The following is a 20,171-nucleotide window of genomic DNA, read 5'->3' on the forward strand; positions in this document are numbered from 1 at the left end:
CTTCTGAGGAAACAGGGAAGAAGCTGCAGCGTTCATCGAGTGTGCACCTTGCTGTGAGGTACTAGGGAGTGTATTTTGCAACATATCTTATTAAATCTTTGAGACCAATCCTGTGAGCCTGGTTTTGGTATTCCCATGTTATGGAAGGAGATAGGTGGATCGGCTGCCTGGGTGATGGGACGAAGTGGAGAGTCAGGGGTGTGAAGCCAGGTCTGCCTGACACCAAGGCCAATAGACCATGCTTCTCTGTTAGACCCAGCTGAAGCTCTGGCTAGCTGGACAGTGAGGATGAGTGTGGGAGGAGAGTTCAGACGGGGACGGGGAGGTGGAGTTGGGTGGGCCCCACTCACGGACCCTGCTTAGTTCACGATGTGGCCTGCGCCTTAACTGAGGCTTGCTCTAATGCGCTGGGGGGTTTAATAATGCGATCTGGGACACAGGGAGGCCAGGTTGGCATGTGACAGAGCACAGTGACATGAGATGCTTATTAGAGGGACTCTTCCCAATGGAAGGACAGGTTACGATTTGTACCTGAATAACAAGGTAGCGCTGGGGGTCTCGGGCCATTTTGGAGAATTCAATGATCAACTCACGGAACTTTGGGCGACTATCTGCGTCTATCATCCAGCCTGGGGAAGGAATGAGAAAAAACAGTGCAATTACAACACTGGAAGAAATGATAAAGACGGCATTGCTTAAAGAAGGCATTGGTGATGCAACACTTCCAGTCAAATAAGTGATGAAAGAACCAAGTATTTGTGGTAGACTTTTCTGTCTTGGCCAACTAGTACTGGTTACTGTTTAAAGACCATGCCAGCACCGTACATTTGAATCAGAATAACAATAATGCCCTCCAGTTTTTCTACGCCCACTCTTCCTGGGGTCAGCATCCTGTGTTGTTGCCTGAGGGGATGGAGCAGTGTGGGTCTGTGCAATTGCTCTCTGTGAACTATCCTGACTGCAGGGTGCCCTGCACCAAGGTCCTCACTCGACATCCACCCTCAGCATTCCTTCAGGCAGGAAATCAGATGCAACGTAGAAAAATAGGCTTTAAAGAATTTGGGATTGGGTCCGGGCCCCTGCCCCTGGCGTCTCCAGTACAGCACATACGCAGTGGGCATACATGCAAGTGAGAGGGCTGGCTGCGCTGGCAACTTCCATAGAAGGATACACTGTTAACTGTGCTGCTGCATGTGACTACCCAACCATCTAAATCCAGATTAAACAAGTTGGAGGTACAGCTACTGCCTGGAAATCCTCATGCCTCTTGAGGGATCACATTTATTTTCCGTCCACAGGATGTCAAGCTATTTTAGGCCAGACTGCTATGTAACCTTAGACGAATCACGTGGCTTCTCTGGATTACAGCTTCCTCAGCTCAAACCAAGGAAGTTAAAAAAGATTAACTCTGTGGTCTAGAGTTCAGAAAGGCACTAATATTTACATTAACTTGGCTCTGTCATATTCCCTATACAACTTTCTTTTGCGAATGCTCATCCCATGTATGTAATGCTACCTCCAGAGCCCACTGCACTCGTGAATCTGGTAGAATAATAGCATCGATCAAATTACACACTCTTATGTGCAGAGACTTCACATAAATCCACTGGTTTAAAAGGTTTAAGTCAAAGCAGAAATGTTGACTCTATTAGCCTTATGTTGTTACTCACTGTAATGCATTTAAAAACATTCAGTCTCTCTGGTAACAGGCTTCAAAATACAGGGCAACTCGGTATTTCATTGAGTAACTCGGCGAATAGAGTATTTCGGTGTAATGGCTTGCGGAAGACTTGTTTTATTTATTTGCTTGCAAACATAGGCAAATGTCAGGTCACACTGCCCAATGAGTCAAGAAGTATCTTTAGAAGAATGCTTGAAGGGGTATTTACAGATGTTTCTGGATTTGTGTGCCTGCCTTAAGTAATGTGATGACATTTCTCCAGGGATGCAAAGGCCCCAGCTGTTTGGCTAAGAGCAGCCACCAAGGCTCAGCTAGCAGTGTGGACAGCCCCACTGGTCACTCACACTTGACCATGATCATGTAGACATCGATGGTACATATGGGTGGCTGGGGGAGGCGTTCTCCTTTCTCCAGGATGGAGGAGATCTCGCTGGCAGGGATTCCGTCATATGGCTTGGATCCAAAGGTCATCAACTCCCAAACGGTCACCCCTGAGAGGATGAAGTAAGAAAAGAAGGCAGTGGGATCATGAATGAATGATCACAATCCCTTGCTTTAGTCATCATTACTGGTTACTGTTTCTTGATGTTTAGAAACCTACATTTCTGTAGTCTTGGGCAATTTGCTTCAGTGCTGGAAGCCTCAGTTCACCTCTCTATAAAGTGGGATAAGAACAGTATCTGTTTCACAGGATGGCTGTGAGTGCCCAACAAGATAATACAACTGAAATCTGTTGTATTAGCGCAATGTCCAGCAAGTAGTAAGTGACTGATAAGTGGTAAACTTTGGTAATTAACAATAAAGACAACAGTAACTCTACTAGCATAAATATTATGCTCCAGACAGGATACACACTCAGTCACCTGCTCTGAGGGACCTGTATCTGCAGAAGGAGGAAGATGCAGATTCTGAACAGGGCTGTAAACTGCACATTTTTAGATCATAAAAAATTGGAAATGAAAAAGCTTATGTTCCTTTTGATAAAAATAAAAACCTCAGGAAGAAACTGAATCCCTGAACAGACCAATAATGAGCTCCAAAATTGAATCAGTAATAAATAGCCTACCAACCAAAACAAAGCCCAAGACTAGATGGATTCACAGCCAAATTCTACAAGATGTACAAAAAAAGCGGATATCATTCCTACTGAAACTATTCCAAAAAAATTGAGGAGGAAGGACTCCTCCTTAACTCATTCTATGAGGCCAACATCATCCTGATACCAAAACTTGGCAGAGATACCACACAAAAAAAGAAAACTTCAGGCCAATATCTCTGATGAACATAGAGGTAAAAATCCTCAACAAAATACTGACAAATTGAATCCAGCAGCACATCAAAAGCTTAAGCCACCACAATCAAGTCAGTTTCATCCCTGGGATGCAAGGTTGGTTTAACATACGCAAATCAATAAATGTGATTCACCACATAAACAGAGCTGAGGACAAAAGCCACATGATCATCTCAATAGCTGCAGAAAGGGCTCTCAATAAAATTCAACATGTTAAAAACTCTCAATAAACTAGGTATTTAAGGAACAAACCTCAACATAATAGCCACCTATGACAAACCCACAGCCAACATCATATTGAATGGGCAAAAGCTGAAAGTATTCCCCTTGAAAACTGACACAAGACAAGGATTCTCTTTCTCAACACTCCTATTCAACATACTATTGGAAGTCCTGGCCAGATAAATCAGGTGAGAGAAAGAAATAATGGGCATCCAAACAGGAAGAGAGGAAAACAACTATCCCTGATTGCAGATGACATGATCCTATATCTAGAAAACCCTGTAGTCTTGACCCAAACACCCTTAAGCTGATAAACAACTTCAGTGAAGACTCAGTTGTACGAAATCAATGTACAAAAATCATTAGCATTCCAATATAACAACAGTCAAGCTGAGAGCCAAATCAGGAATGTAATTCAATACACAATTGCCACAAAAAGAATAAAATACCTAGGAATACAGTCAACCAGGGAGGTGAAATATCTCTACAATGAGAACTACAAAACACTGCTTAAAGAAATCAGAGATGACACAAACAAATGGAAAAACATTCCATGCTCATGGATAGAAAGAATCAATATCATTAAAATGACTATATTGCCCAAAGTAATTTATAGATTAAATGTTACTCCTATCAAACTACCAATGAGATTCTTCACAGAACTAGAAAATACAATTTAAAAATTCACATGGAACCAAAAAAGAGCCTGAATTGCCAAGGCAATCCTAAGCAAAAAGAACAAAGCTGGAGGCATGATGCTACCTGACTTTAAACTACAGGGATACAGTAACCAAAACAGCATGGTACTAGTACAGAAACAGACATACAGACCAATGAAACAGAATAGAGAGCCCAGAAATAAGGCTGCACACCTACAACCGTGTGATCATTGACAAAGTTGACAGAAAAAAAAAAAAAAGCAATGGGGAAAGGACTCCCTACTCAATAAATGACAACTAGCTAGCCATAAAGAAGATTGAAACTGGACTCCTTCCTTACACCATATACAAAAATCAACTCAACATGCATTAAAGACTTAAATGTAAAACCCCAAACTATAAAAACCCTGGAAGACAACCTAGGTAATACCATTCTGGATATAGGAATGGGCTAAGATTTCATGATGAAGACACATCAAGCAATTGCAACAAAAGCACAAATTGACAAATGGGATCTAACTAAACTGAAGATCTTCTGCACAGCAAAAGAAACTATCGTCAGAGTGAATAGACAACCAATAGAATGAGAGAACATTTTTGCAAGCTATAAATCTGAGAAGGGTCTAATAACCAGCATCTATAAGGAACTTAAGCAAATTTACAAGAAAAAATGAAACAATCCCATTAAAAAGTGGGCAAAGGAAATGAGCAGACACTTTTCAGAAGAAGACATACATGCAGCCAACAAGTATATGAAAAAGAGCTTAACATTACGGACCATTAAAAAAATAAAAATCAAAACCACAATGAGATACCATCTCATACCAGTCAGATGGCTATTATTGAAAAGTAAAAAAAAAAAAAAAAGAAGAAAACCCGATGGATGCTGGTGAGGTTGTGGAGAAAAAAGGAATGCTTTTACACTGTTGGTGGGAATGTAAATTAGTTCAATTACTGTGGAAAAGAGCGTGGCAGTTTCGCAAATAGCTGAAAACAGAACTACCATTTGACCCAGCAATCCCATTACTCAAAGGAATATAAATCATTCTACCATAAAGACATATGCATGTGTATTTTCACAGCAGCACTATTCACAATAGCAAAGACATGGAATCAACCTAAATGCCCATCAATGACAGACTGGATAAAGAAAATGTGGCACATATATACCATGGAACACTATGCAGCCACAAAAGAGAACGAGATCATGTACCTTGCAAGAACATGGATGGAGCTAGAGGCCATCATCCTTAGCAAACTAATGCAGGAACAAAAAATCAAATACTGCATGTTCTCACTTATAAGTGGGAGCTAAATGATGAGAACACATGGACATGTAGAGGGGAACAACACACACTGGGGTCTATAGGAAGGTGGAAGATGGGAGGAGGGAGAGGATCAGGAAAAATAACTAATGGGTACTAGGCTTAATCCCTGGGTGACGAAGTAATCTGTATAACAAACCCCCATGACATAGATTTACCTATGTAACAAACCTGCACATGTACCCCTGAACCTAAAATGAAAGTTAAAAAAATGACAGGTACTAAAATCTAAAAAACACGAAACCACATAAAGATATAACAAGCATAGAATAAAAACCATCATATTTTCCCTTCAAAATCAAACAACTATGACAGTTAAAAACAAGTGAAAGCAGTGATAATTTTAGAACCAGTGTTTTTTCAGACAACCCCGAGTTCTGATGGCCCTCCCGTCTCTGGGTAACAGAGGCCATTCCCAAATGGAACCACCTGAATTAATATGCAGAATGCAAGCTTAACAATAGAAGGAAAGCAATGGTTTTGGGGCAAGAAAGTAGATTCTTGTGTCATCCCCTGCCCCCAACACATAGTCTATATGGATTTGTAAAAGAAAAACTGTCTCATTTCCAGATCTATGCAGTCAGTTTACTATTTAACTAGGTTTTTAAACATGCATGATGAATTCTAGTGGGAAGACAGGTTATTAGAGAGGGAGGAGAGTCAGTGTAGCCAGTGTTAGGTGGAGAATGGACTGGAAGGCGTTGTGAATTCTCTCTTTAGCTCGTTGGTACAACACACTAGGTCCCTAATTTATTAAATTGAATAATTTGCCTTGACTAGAGACTAGAGAGTAGAGAAAACAGGATATGATTTTTAGACTAAAAATTCAGGCTCATGGTCTGGTAGTTCCAGTGGGCTGCCCAGGCCAGTGATTATAATCTGCTGTGGCAGCCTCAATGATGTTGAAAACACACAGTGTTTTCAGTGGGAACCTACTTCCTGAGAATGGGTGTGACCACATCAAGGCACTAAGCCACTGAATTCGAGAGGGCTTCCACTTGTACATGGAGTGTGGGCAGTGCACTGGCACACACAGGCTGTGCCTGGAGCGTGAGGGGAGGGGGACCTCGTGGACGGGACAGTTGGCAGGGCCAGATGGCCCAGCATCCCATCAGTCATGGCCAGGTGCTCAGGTTTTATCTGAACATACCTGGAGGACCAAAGAAAGATGTTGAGCAGAGAATGAAAAGTCTGATAAAGTTAAAAAATATGCACTTTGGGAGGCCAAGGCAGGCAGATCATGAGGTCAGGAGTTCGAGACCAGCCTGGCCAACATAGTGAAACCCTGTCTCTACTAAAGATACAAAAAATTAGCTGGACGTGGTGGCGTGCGCCTGCAATCCCAGCTACTCAGGAGGCTGAGGCAGGAGAATCGCTTGAACCCAGGAGGCGGAGGTTGCAGTGAGCCGAGATTGTGCCACTGCATTCCAGCCTGGGCGACAGGGCAAGACTCTGTCTCAAAAAAAAAAAAAAGTTAAAAAATATATGTGGCCGCTGTCTGGAGCATAGATGAGGGGGAGCAAGTGGGAAGAGGGGAGACCAGCAGGAGACCAGGCTGTGCCTGGGGCAGGAGGGGCCGGCTGCATGGGGACAAAAGAAATGGCTTGGGGCAGGACCCCGGGGTTCCCTCGTGGAGAGGAAATACATTCTGAAAATGGCTGAAAATAACAATGCATCAGCAGACCTTTATTTCCTTATCTGCTCCATTAATCGAGGCAGCTCAGCTCACAGGTGCACACCAAACTTCACTTATTCATGGATACAAATCTCTGCCTTTGTACCATAAATCTTACATTTTAACAGAAGAGATAAAGACTCAGGAAATTTAAAAATGTGTATGTATTTGGAAAATCAGAAAGTTAATAATGCTATAGGAAAAATAAAAAATACTAAATAAAAAAGGACGATATCCTGAATAATTTTGCTTTCGTGGTACTGACTATATTATTCTCGGAAATTCCCTTCAATAGTGTTCTGCTCAAATACACATTTCTAGAGAGGTGAGGCGACTCCTCCCCTCCTTGCTCCTGTCGCTGTAGATGGCTGGGGTAACCGATTTTCCTCAGTAAAGGGGTAGGTTCATGGGTTCCAGCCTTTCAGTAAGTTGCTGGGTGAAATTCAAGGACCATGTGTGGTAACGCAGTGGAACGTGCCTGGCACAGCAGTCAGAGAGAATGTGTCAGCAACACTTTCTCAACATGGGAGGCCCTTGTAGGCTCAGGACAGGGCAGGGACCTAGGGCCAGGTGAGGAGAGGGGCCCTCGTGAGGATGGGTACAGGCCTGTGCTGGGCAACACTGGGATTCAGAAGAGGAAACAGAGAATCCTCTGGGGCCAGACCAGATGGTCCTCCCAAGAGCGAGAAGCAAGGGTCATCTCCCTTTCTTCTTTTAACCCTGCAGACATCCTCAGTGTGTGTCAAGCCGTTCTCTCTGACACATAAGGGCCAGGGTAGTTCATCATAAGCCTCATTTCTCTACTGGAACTTTTCCCCACCAAGCTGCTTCTGTCACCTCCCTCTGGTTCACTTCAAATTCATGGCAACGTTAATGGTTTGGTTAAAGTTAAAGTTTGGTTGGACTTTGCAGGGAGAGGCATTTCCTAAGCTCTTTCCCTCCCATACCCCGCTCCCTGCCAGACCAGCTCATCGCTATCTCCAGTGACTTTCGGACGGCAGCTGGACTCGATTTCCTCTGTCGTGTTTTCTCAGTACAATAGATAGACAGCAACGATTACATTATCATTAGTCATTATCTCGAAAGAAAATACTTGGATGTCAGAGGATATAATGTAAATTAACTAACAATAAAAGCCAGCTTGGCCTCAGTACAAATTCATTAGCATCAGGATTATGACTCACCGTAGCTCCAGACATCACTCTGGTGGGTATAAATTCGGTGTAAAATTGATTCCAATGCCATCCACTTGATAGGCACCTTGGGATGGTGAGAGATAAAGCAGTGAGACAACTATTAGTTTCCCTCTGTTGGAAAAAGTTAACTCACTCTGGACCTAATTACAAGTGACACACACAGAGGAGCCAGGTCACCCCATGACCCGTCCCCCAGGCCTGGCACCTCCTCCCGGCAAGAGGGGATTTCAGTCTGACGGAGTTCAGGGCTGCTCTGGTAGGTTTCTGAGCACCCTCTGGGTCCTAGGTTGCTCTGGTGAGCTGGGGGCCCTGGGTGGGCCCAGTGGCCTTACTCATCCAGGTCTGTGTGTGTTTTCAGGGCCCAGCATCACAGGGTTGGTGGCTGCTAGGAGCCAGGCAGGCCAGAGTGAAACCTCAGAAGGGCATGGCTGTGGGAGGGCATTTGAGGGCATGACAGGGGACATGCATCCCTAAGTGCTGTGAGGGTCCCTAAGAGAAACCTGAGCCAGAAAAGGGACAGAAGGACTCCATCACTGCCTGTCCCAGCCACGAGCCACAGACAGCCCTGGGAGCTCGGGCCCGCATGGGGGCCTTTCCTGTTCCTTAGGTGTCCTCGACAGCAGTGGGCCACCAAGGCAGCTGTGACCTTTCCCAATTGTGCTATTGAAGGGGACTTATATATCCTGCAGGGAGAGGCTGAAATCTAACCTTTGCTAATGATCACCTGGGGGTAACATCCTCATTCACTGCCCCAGCAAGTCCCGTTCCCAAAGCAGCTCTGGCTCACACTGCCAGGAGACCCCGGCTGGACCAGCTGCCAGTGGCGGCTGCTGCGAGCTCACCCAGAAAGTCTGGAGAGCGTCCTCCCCTGCATGAGTTAGATAATACAGCTGGTGGGTAGGTAGCCTGGTCCCTGGTGTCAGGAAAATGCTGGCTGACCTACAAGCCACCTCCTTACTTTGCCTCCTTCTGCATGGTATTCTTTCTCTTCTGCACCCAGCAGTTTGGCCAGCCCAAAATCCGTGATCTTGACATGCTGTGGCGTTTTCACCAGTACGTTCCTGGCTGCCAGGTCGCGGTGCACCAAGCGCCGGTCCTCCAAGTAGTTCATGCCCTGAAACACAGAAGACCCTGTGGTGAGGGGCAGATCGTCATGGGAAGAAGCTCTGCATCTGAATTCAGGGTCATGTCCATGCCAGGCTCTGAGCCTCTCCAGCTCGAGGACTTACAGCTGGTGAACGTTAGTGACTACTGATCCAAAGAATGGAAAGGCAGATGAAAGAAGATGTAACCCGCTGCTGACTTTTGTCCATCCAGTTCCTCAAGTTTTAAGCCCAAAGGTGCTCGTACATGAGGACACAGAAGAGCAGGAGCTCTGCTGTCCTGCTGAGACCTGCGCTTGAACTTGCTGGACTTGCCAGGCCGACCTTCATGCAGGTGGTTTATCTGCAAAGTGGGGGTGGGGGGTGGCGGGGACCATGCCCTCCGAACCAAGCTGGTGCAAAGGAATGTCTGTCAGGGTTTTTAAGCCACACTCTCATTGTGCTTTCTTGGACTCTCTGACATGGTTCACTGCCTATGAAGATTTTTGTACTGTTTTACTTTTCACTGGTTTATTATTATTATTACTGAAACCACATGGATACTGAATATGCTTTTAGAAGACCCCACTCCCCTCACCTTCCTGGCTGCCTCCACAATCCCACTGCAATTAGAATCTCTGCTCTGAGAGTAAGAAAGAGAGAATATGTGAGAAGCAGCCAGCACAGCGCCCAACAGAGTGAATTCCTAGAAATGCTACCTGACCCTGGCTGACCCTGACCCATGGCCTCTGGTAACCTTGTCACACGCACCTTCCTCCCTGCTGGCTGCTGGGGTCACTGCTGACCTCTGTTCCTCCTTGCTCGATGGATGCCTACCTTGCTGAGCCCAACTGCCCCAGGCTTTGGCATGAGCGTGGCAGCCTGCATCTCTCTGCAAGGGCCAGGCTGGCAGGTGGGAGAGGCTGGGAGGGGTCAAGTTCTGCAGACCTCTTTGTTTCTACCACTCTCTCTTCTCTGTCCACCAAAAGGGTGGGCCACCTTTCTAGTTCCCTTTATGGCTGATGTTCATGTACTTTCTAGTACAGAGTGGGCACCACAGAAATGCTCGCTGTGGTGCAGCAAACAGAAACAAACAGGCATCCCCAGCCCGCTCCACTCCGCCATTTCTGTATGGAGGGATCCCACTGTAGTGTGACTGCAGGGAAGAGCTGTCGATGTGGATGGATTCCCAAGTTTTCCGGCAAGTTGTCTGCTTTTTTTTGCGCGAATGTTATGTGAAAATGGTGCGTTGAATTGGCATGTCAGAGCAAAATTTAAAATTTTTTCTTTCTCAGGCAAAACCAGTCATCACAAGAACGTAGGGTCTCACAAAGATGCTATCAGAATTAGTCTTCGGGTGCCATTTGTGAGGCCTTTAATGTTTTTCTCTTTTGGAAAAGAGATGCTTGCCTGACACCCACGTCTCATGACTACATGGACTGTCCCCTCACCCTGCACGGCCGAGAGCGCTCCTACGGGTTTCCGGTGCTGCTGGACGTTAGTGCTTCCCTGCCTACTTAAGAGGAAATGAGCAGGTTCTTCTCCGGAACAACACTTCCAAATTAGGAAGTATTATGTCAGGATGGCGGGTGGAAAGGGAGAGGAGAGGGAGGGGCAGAAGCCGAGGAAGTGCTTCCCAAGAGGACTGGCCCAGACTCCCTGCTACTCTGGCAGCCTGGGTCTCCTGCAGAGGCAAGCTCCCTGCCCCCCACTCCCGTCTGCCTCCTCTGACTCCTGGGATGCTGGCTTGCTCTCTGCCTGGTACCCTGTCTCTTACAGAGCAAGGCCTCTGTTTATTAAATGTCATGAACTCCTAACCATTCAAAAGGGAGAGTTAGGCTCCGCCTCTTGCTGGTTTGACTGAGTGTCTACCTTCTTGGCTGTGTGAACTCCCAGGCTGTCTCCCCTTCTCTCTTCTCTATCCCTTGATTTCTCACCCTCACCCTTGCTTTCTCCTTGCCTTCTACCCTGTATCTCTTTTGTTCATTCTTCACATTTGTTGAAGGCGTTCTCTGTGGTAGCTGCTGAGCAGGAGTGGCACAGGCCTACAGTAAAGAGCCACACACAAGTCCCTGTGCAGGGGACCAGGAGCCCCTCCTTTTCTCCCTCTCTATTTAAAATGTGTGGTTTCTACATGTTCATTAAGCCCACAAGGAGGCCTTCAGAGCACATTCCCAGCTTCATTTCACCACCACTGCTAACTTCTATTCTGCCTCTTCAAATGCTTAGCGGAGATTTTGGTATACTGGGCACATTTTTAAAACAGCCTGCTGAAGAATGAACAACTGAATGAATGAATGAATGAATGAATGATTGAATGATCGGTGACAGCAGCTGATGGTGCTGAGCACTGGTGACGTGCCAGTCATTTCACACACGTCTGTGCAGACGCCTTTTCCATCCCAGTCCCCATACAACCACCTCGTTAGACGACCTGGGGTCCAGAGGCTGAAGCATGTAGTTGCACAGACCAAATCCCCTGAGCCCTCAAGACCACTACTGGGACCATGGCTTTAATTCCCCTGCTGGGAAACGTGCCTGCTAAGCCAGAGGCTGCTTGGGGTTTTATACACACGCGCGCGCACACACACACACACACACACATATTATGTGTGAGAGCATGAGACAGCATGAGCACACACCTTGGTCCCGTGCCTCTGGGGAGGTCCGCATCACTCTGTCAGTCTAACAAATCCAGCTGACCTCTGGTCCAGCCCTTCCCGGCTCTTCAGGCCAGGGCTTTAAAGGACCTGAGGCATTTCCACACAGTGTCTGTTTCCTCAGAACACAGGTCTTCAGCAAAGGCGTGGGAAAGGGCAGAGAGAGCACAGGACATATTCTGGAATTCAGGTAATGAGCTGGAGGGTTTTAAATCAGAGACAGCTTTGGGACAAGGAGAGAATCTCATGTGAACTTAGATGAGACTTGACGCATGGGTCTCTGTTCCACTGCCGGCACATTTGAAAGGACAACTCTGTGCCTGGCGCAGTTATGCTTTAACCGGTCCCCAAAGATAAGAGCCACGATACGGCCTGTGAGCTCCCAGGGTCAGAGCAGAGGCCACAGGAAGCAATAACAGCAAAGCCTCAGCGGGGCCTCTCAGCAAACTCAGTTCCTGCTTCTTCTCCGAGACACTCACTTTAACTGAAATTAAAGTATTTATTTTTGTTAATTACTACAGGAAAGCTGGAATGAATTTTGAAATACAGCACTGAGGTTAAAAGGGGATTTGAAAAGTCAGCCTGGAACTTCCACTCACAAAAAGGAAGGCTCTGCTCCACATGGCTGTCGGGGCTTTTTCTGGCAGGGTTCCCCAGAGCGAGGGGCGGGGGCTGTGTTTGACCCTGAAGGGCTGGATGTTCCCAGGGGCTGCCGCACCCCACAAGTCTTGGGAGGAGTTCAGAGTGAGAGGCGGGAACTGGATTGTTTGTATTCTGTTTTGTAAATCTCCTGTGGAAGAGCTCATGGAGCAGTGACTTAGTGAGGAAGGAAGTGGAGGATGCGAGGACGAGAAGGCCGCGTGGTTCTTGTGGAGTGGAGGGTTTTCCTATCAACACTATTTTGTTGTTGCTGTTGTTCAGAAGTATTTATTTAAAGCAAGATCAGAAAGAGGCTTAAGGCTCATCATCTTCAAATTAACCCACCTCTACCAGAACCATGCTGAGACCAAGATCACCATCACCCTTCCCCTGGGGGTTGGGGCTCACCCCTCACCTCCACTTTGGGCTGCTCCTGAGGCAGGCAGGGCCCGACACTCCTGACCACAGCTAGGGAGAAGGCGAGAGGCCCCGCAGGGCTTTCTCAGGCCTCATCTTCGAGGATCCCCCTGTATAAATGATGGTGTTCTCCCCTCAACCTTTCAGCCCTTGGGGTGCAGGTGGGGAGGGCAGCCCCACCCCAGAGACCCACCCGCAGCTGGTAGAGGTGAGGGATGGGGTTCGGGGGACTCTGAAGCTACAGATCTGATGATGTGTTTAAGCAGAGTGGCCACCAGGAGAAGCCTCCGCTCCTGCCTCTGGACTCCAGATTTCAGAGCATCTGTGGCCTTGAGCTCCCCAAAAATGGAAGAGTCTGCTCCTCGGGCCATCTTGTCACCTTCCCACGTGGGCACAGAGTAAGTGCTGGACCTCAGAAGAGGCAGGCAAGTGTCAGAATGTCCTATTCCCAGACAGAAGTGGAGCAGCACGGGCACCCTTGCTGTTCAGGGAGGGGGTGCTGCTGGGACCCCTGTCCTGAGAGTCGTGCTCTGAGCTGGGGCATCCGTGCAGGCTGAGAGGCTGCACCATGGAACTGGGCCACTTGGATCAAATCCTGAGATCTTGGCAAGTGACATGAACGCTGCATGCCTTTGTTTTCCCATATGTAGAATGGGTTAATCAGAGGGTGGAATGAGTTTATGCAGAGACAGCACTTGCTTAGATAGCACCCATGTGGAGTCCCGTGGAGGTGCTCGTGATTGTCACCATTCCTCTAAATGCCAAATCTATCTTCTCTTCTCCATCCCTTTTGCAGCGACCTTGAATTTGGCCACCATCTTGCCTTTGTGATGAGGCTCCATGTGCTTGGCCTTGAGGGGTCCACCCCTCCCTCCCCAGTGTCCCTTACTTTGTGGCTTCCTCCGTGTCCTCAGCATCTCCCAGTCAAAGTCACTTCCCCACTCTCGAGTGCCTTCATGCCCTGTTCACAGCCAACTCTCACCTACAGAGGCCTCCAGGACAGGGAGAGGACCTGTCACGCTGTTTGGTCTGCAGAACTCAGGGCTCTGGAGGGTGAGGGGCCATCTGGCTTGTTCACTGCTGTCTTTCCAGAGCAGGGGGCTTGGCTGACAGACCCAGTCCATTTGGCTTCGGAGCTCACCCTCCCTGCACCTTGCACCGTGGCCTCACGACAGCTGCGTCTCCTGCTCTGATCTGCTTCCCTTCCTGCTCTGTATTTGTTGGCAAACTTGGGGAGATAAGAAATTTTGTCTTACTTCTATATATATTTCATGTGATGCTTAACACTAGCAGGTGCTTAAGAAATAAATAGTCAAAATGTCTAAAGATGATGAATGTGCTTCAACAGCACTGTGAGCTTTGACTTCTTAGTGACATACTAACATGATCATTAGGTTAAGTTTAGCTACAACCCTTTGTGAAACATGCAAGAACAAATAAAAAAAAATAACTCACATAACTGAAATCTCTGGTCCTTGGACCTAGGAACCCACAAAGCTGTGTGATGTGAACGTGCTGGGTAAGTCATCCTCTCTGGTCCAGTGCAGATGGGAGCAGGCGGTGCAGGGCTGAGTCACCACCCTAGGGCCGCAGTTAGTCAGCAGGGGTAGGCTCTGCCAAATCCTCATCTGAGGATGGGAAAGCCGTGAGGGGAGGGAGTAGACCTGGACGATGAAGGCTGGAGCCCTCTGGGACCTGCCTTGAAGCTGCATTGGAAGCTACGTAGAACAAGCCAGGGTCTGTTCTCCATGACAGCCTATCTCCACCAACGCACTGTGGCCCTTCCTCAGCGCTCCACCCAGTGTCACGTTCACTCTCTCACAGTCCTGCTTGTGCACTATGACACACACACACACACGATCTGTCAGCGTGGTTTTCGTGACCTGGTGCCTAGGAATAGGCCCCAGTGGCCTGGAACGTGCTGGCGCCACCAGCGTGGAGTCTCCTTCCCTGTCTCCCGGTGTGGACGGGATAGCCAGGCCCACTCAGCTCTGCTTTCTCTCCCTCCCATTAGCAGCTCACGGGCACTGGGGCCTCTTGTCAGTAGGGGAGCCGTGAAAGCACCTAGAGCTTTTTAAAATGAACTTGGACCAAATTAAATAGCCCACGTACTTGAAAAAAGGAGGCTTTGAAGTTTTCTTTGATGTTTATCTGCATTAAATTTTACCTCATAGATGGAACTAAGTATAGTTTGGTGCTTATAGAGTTGTGGTCAGAGAGTGCCACTCGTAAGCCAGTTTCATTCTGAGAGCCTTGCCCTGCCGCTACCGTGCATAGTTCACCAGGTCTGGCCTCAGCACTGTAAACTGATATTGTTTGCTGTACTACAGAACCACATCATGGTCTGCCTGAACACTCAATTCTGTGAGACTGTAATCTGCATTAGGTGATGAGAAAGCTCTGTTGTCCAAATAGTTTGGAAGAATGTGAGATGAGTTGCAGTCTGAATGGCAGGACTCTGCAGTCCTGGGCATGGGGGGCTCCACGGGGAGAGGGCGGCGCAGGAGCGGGACTTTCCAAACGGCACGGATGACGGGATCTTTGGATGATTGTGCTGTGTGATTTAGTCTGGGATTTACTAGCTGGCTTGTAAATCCCAGGAAGAGTAGACAGGTTTTCTTAAGTCTAACTTACTCCTAGTGTGTGAAAGCCACCGTGATCTCCTGCGTGGGGAATTTAGGAGGCACCTGCTCTTTCTGGCTGGTAAGCAGGTGGTGTCTTCACAAGCTCCTGAGATGGTTTTGCATGTGGAGAACAAAACCCATTTTCCCTGTAGAGGGCAAGGGATGTCTCTCTCATGGTCTTCTGGTCTCATCCGGATTCCTCCCAGGACACCTCTGTTTTTTTTTTTTATTCTTTCTTTTGTCTAGTTGATATCATTTTATGTAATCTCTTTAGCAGTTTAGTCAGGACAATGAAACCTGCATAATGGTGGCCAGCTCTGCCATCAATATTTAGAAGAAAACTTCCCAAGATAGTTTGTGCCTTTGTCAATCAATACAGGACCTTTATAAGCCAATAATCCCACTTTGAGGATGCCAGGAGTTTAGTTTCTAGTCAGCCACTAAGTGTTTCTGGGTAGTTTTACTTCAAACGTTTAAAAAGAAAAACTTTTAATACTCAGATACATTGTAAGTAACCCAAGAGCAAATTTCTGTCTTTACAATTTGGGGAATCATTGTTTTCATTTCCCTCCGGGGACAGCTGTTCCATCATTGCAGCTATTCAAATACAGAGGAATGAGATTTCCTTTGTGAACTAAAAAGCAAATCTAACAGAGCCAAAGCGTTAACTGCCCATAATGTAAAAGGACTTCAAATCAAAATAAAGCTAATCAAAGTACAACAAACACAAGAATGGCTTTAAATAACAGGTTGAAATTGTAGGTAACATTATGTAGAGAACTATCGTGGAAAACTTTCAGGCCCTGGAAACTTAAACTCAGGCTTTCAGTAACTTCTGCTTAAATGGGACCCGCACTAAGTGAGTTCTCTGTAATGGCACTATTATATTCGTTTGTAGAAGGCTAATTTTTGGGGTCAAATAAACCTCCACTTATCTAGGCCAGGCCGACTGGAGTGTGAGCGTGAGAAGGAGGGCCAGAGAACAGCTCATGAGCAGCGGAGCTCAGGAGTAATGGTGGGCGCCTGACGGTCATGCTGAGCTAGGGAATGAGGGTTGGCGCAGATGTAGATTAGGAAGATGTTTCTGGGTATATTTTAGTGGCTGCTCCACCCTAGGTCAGCCAAAGGGGATCAAAGGAGGAAAGGAACACTCAGTGGGGATCAGGCGTGTGCTGGGCCCATGGTGGGCGATGTGAAGGGGCTCACTGCCCTCCCTACTTCCCAGAAAGACAAGGTGCAGAACACACTCCACAGCCGGGAGACCAGGCGCAGAGAGGCCAGCAACGTGCCCACGCTCACACAGCAAATGTGCCAGACTCCAGATCTGAATCCACAGTCCACTGGAATCCTGAGCCGTCCTGTATTGGGCGAAACCTGCCAAGACTACGTGCCCCTTAAGGAAAACGGTCACATACGCATTACACATGGATGGCCTGGCCACCTCTCCACCACGTGAGGAGTCACCTTTGTGGAGCTGGGGGTTACTGGGAGACGATTAAGAACAGCTGCGGACTGTTGGCCCCCTCTGATAAGCGGGGGAGGGGCAGCTCCCACATGCAGGGCTGGGTTCGGGGGATAGCCAGGGCTCACCTCCTGGTTGGGACAGGTAGGCACAAACTCAAGTAAGCCATAAACCAACCAGATCTTCTGGGGCAATATGTGCTAAGAGGAAAGTAAAACCAGGTGATAGAGACTGCCGGGCAAGGTGGGCAGTGCTCTCCATTCCCTGCTTCAGATAACCAGGAGGAGAGCTGGGGAAGCAGGTCTGGGTTCCAGGTCAGGGCATGAGTGGACCTAGCTCCACACACAGTAACACCTGCCCCAGGCTGACCACCCGCTCCCCAAGACAGTGGGTTGCACAGTGTCCCCACATTTCACGTCTACCCAGAACTGTAGAATGTGACCTTATTTGGAAATGGGGTTTTGCAAATCTAAAAATCTTGAAATGAAATCATCATGGATTTAGGGTGGGTCCTAAATGCAATGACTGGGATCTTTTTTAATATATACATTTATGGAGTGCGATGTTTGTTTTGACATCTATACACATAGTGGAGTGATCAGATCAAATCAAACTAATATATCTATCACTTCACATATCTATCTTTTTTTGTGCTAAGAAGATTTACAATAGACTCTCTTAGCAATTTTCGAGCTCAATGATTGGTATCTTTATTAAGAGAAAGGAGAGGGGCCTGTGGTTACAGAGACACAGGAAGAGGCCATATGAAGATGGAGGTTGACGTGGGGAGGTGCAGCCCCAGCCCAGGGATGCTGGGGCCACCAGAAGCCAGAGAGGCAGGAAGGATCCTTCCCAGAATGCTTGCAGGAGCATGGCCTTTAGATGCCTGGCCTCCAGAGCCAGAAGGGAATAAATCTGTGCAATGTTGAGCTACCAAGTTGGTGATGATTTGTTGTGGCAGTCTTGGGAAACAAATGCAGCCACACACAGAAATAACAAGCATCTCCCAATAAAAAGAGGCACACAAGATCCTCTCCCAGGACCACTGTCTAACAACGGTCATGGGAGTGTTCTACTGTGTGGCCGAAGTTATGACCATGAGAATGGCAAAAACATTCAGTGATTTTTGTGGTCAGAGAAGTGTGAGCGTTCCCCACTTCCTGGGCTGCTGGGGGCCGCCTGTGGCTGCAGCTGAGAAATCAATGCCTGATGGTGTTGGAGTAAAAGGGGCTGTTCAGGGTGTGCTGCTGTCTGGTTATCCTGGGAGGTGGTCCCTGCTTCTACAATGCGGCCCAGGAGCTCTGTGATGGGAGGGAGTGGACCCAAGCACCATGGCTCCCAGCAAGAGCCTGCCTGGTGGTGTCAAGGGCAGCTGCTGGCATAAGAGCACTCCAGATATTTTTGTTTGTCTTCTTGTAGGTCACCTTTTATATCTGCCTGGAGCTGGGCAAACACCTCACGAGTGACTTGGCAGGACTGACTGCCACAGCTAACCAGGGGAATGCAAGCAATAAGGAGGACCTGCCCAGGCCGGGTGGGTGTCTGCTCCCTCCCTCTGGTCCCTGGCACATCCCTGAACTCCCTGCCCTGCTGTCGGAGGGAGAGGAGGGGCAACAGCGTATTCTCAGAGACGGGGCCTGCCTGCAAATTCTTTAAAGTCAACGGGGTGAAATATATACCCACTGTCAGAAAAAAAACAGGACTTAGCAAGTTGAGTGCAAATAACTGATACAAGACTGGGATGGAGATGGGAGGGGTTTGGGGCAAAAGCAGAAGTCTTTCTGGGTCCACACGAGCTGTGAAATACCTGGCTCATTGCTCTGTGCCTGCCTCCGGCACCCAGGCGGGGCTACCTGACCACTCTGCTCTCTCAGCCCCGCCCTGGCTCTGGAGCCTGTGGAAAGGGGGACACTTAGCCAAGGCCCCAGCCTCATAGCAGCAGCAGCTGCGCCCTCTGTCGGCTCCTTGCACCTGCTCACTGGGACTCCTGCGAGGCACCTGCTCCATTCCACCACCATCACCTGGGTCCTCCTGGCCTCGGCCTAGCTTGCTTACCTTGTTATCAAGTCCTGACTGGGGGAAGCAATACTCCTTCTCCACTACAAATCACCACAGTATTCACAAAGAATTCCAGAGAAATAAGAACACAGACATCAGACCAGACTGAGCACTCAATAAAGAGAAAATTCTTCAAAGGTAGCTGATTGATGAGAGTTTCCACATGCAGAGGGGACAGGCACTGATTCGGGCACAAGAAGATCAACTTGATTGGATCCAAAATAAAGGAATGTGTGTGTGCTGCATGCACGCACACACACATCCCATGGCAAACTCTCGCTATCCCAGAAGCGTGGACCACATGTGAGGATCCCGGCTCCTTATCTCCCCTCCCCGATTACCTTTGCAATCTGCACACACCAGTTGAGCAGGTACTGGGAGCCGATATTGTCCTTGTGTTCCCGGACGTAGTCCAGGAGGCAGCCGAAGGGCATGAGCTGCGTAATGAGCTGCACGGTGGAGGTGAGGCAGATGCCCAGCAGGCGGCACACATGGGGGTTGTCCACGCTGGCCATCACGTAGGCTTCCTGGAGGGAGGGAGAGGCGTGTCAGTGGGGCTTCCCATGGCCGCCAGAAGGAGGGGCACATGGACCCCTTCCAGGTGAAAACGCATGAATACGATCTTGAGTTTTGAAATATGTACTCATGGAGGAAAAGCTGTGCCTGCAAAAGACCTAGCGCAAGGACGTTTATGCAGGGCTGTGAAGTGACAGATGCAGTGGGAGGGTGCCCCTCCTGGGTGCATCCGGGGATTCCCCATGACAGAGAGGCCCAGGCAACAGTGGCCATCAGGAGCACATTGGATAAAGGAGGAACCGGAGTCACCTGATCTCTGAGTTTGGGAACTGATACTGTCTTTGTTATGAAGACCTCTGCCTCAAGGTTAAGGATGCTGTGGTTTAAAATACCATGAGGGCCTGTGGGACTCTGTGTGTGGGGTCCAGAACACCCTGGGTAATGACTGACCCTGCACATCAGGGACACTGGCTGTGGGTGCTGCAGAGGAGAGGCGATGGAGAAGGCATCCAGGGAGCACTGAGCCAGCAAGGAGAAAGGCCTCCCTTCCCCACAGGCCAGGTTTGACCCTGACTGTGCTCTGGGAAATGGGTGGGCATTTGGTCTGGGGACCCTGCCCGCAGCACCTCTGCAAAGAGTAGCTGGACAAGCTCTTTCAATGGAC

The 20,171-nt window shown here is 48.1% G+C and overlaps 1 protein-coding gene across 5 annotated transcripts in view; it reads right to left on the reverse strand.

Moving 5' to 3' along the window:
- The window catches only part of EGFR (epidermal growth factor receptor), a 194,645-nt gene that overhangs the window by 9,528 nt on the left and 164,946 nt on the right, over positions 1 to 20,171 (reverse strand). For all 5 annotated transcript variants that reach the window (XM_005549559.5, XM_074034956.1, XM_045389159.3 and 2 more), the window contains exons 20-24: positions 19,333 to 19,518; positions 9,008 to 9,163; positions 8,038 to 8,113; positions 2,026 to 2,172; positions 532 to 629 (exon numbers count right to left, since the gene is read on the reverse strand). In XM_005549559.5, coding sequence (XP_005549616.1) covers positions 532 to 629; positions 2,026 to 2,172; positions 8,038 to 8,113; positions 9,008 to 9,163; positions 19,333 to 19,518 — 663 coding nt within the window. The remainder of the gene's footprint in view (positions 1 to 531; positions 630 to 2,025; positions 2,173 to 8,037; positions 8,114 to 9,007; positions 9,164 to 19,332; positions 19,519 to 20,171) is intronic.

Source organism: Macaca fascicularis, chromosome 3, assembly GCF_037993035.2.
Source record: "Macaca fascicularis isolate 582-1 chromosome 3, T2T-MFA8v1.1".
Taxonomy (NCBI): Eukaryota; Metazoa; Chordata; class Mammalia; order Primates; family Cercopithecidae; genus Macaca; species Macaca fascicularis.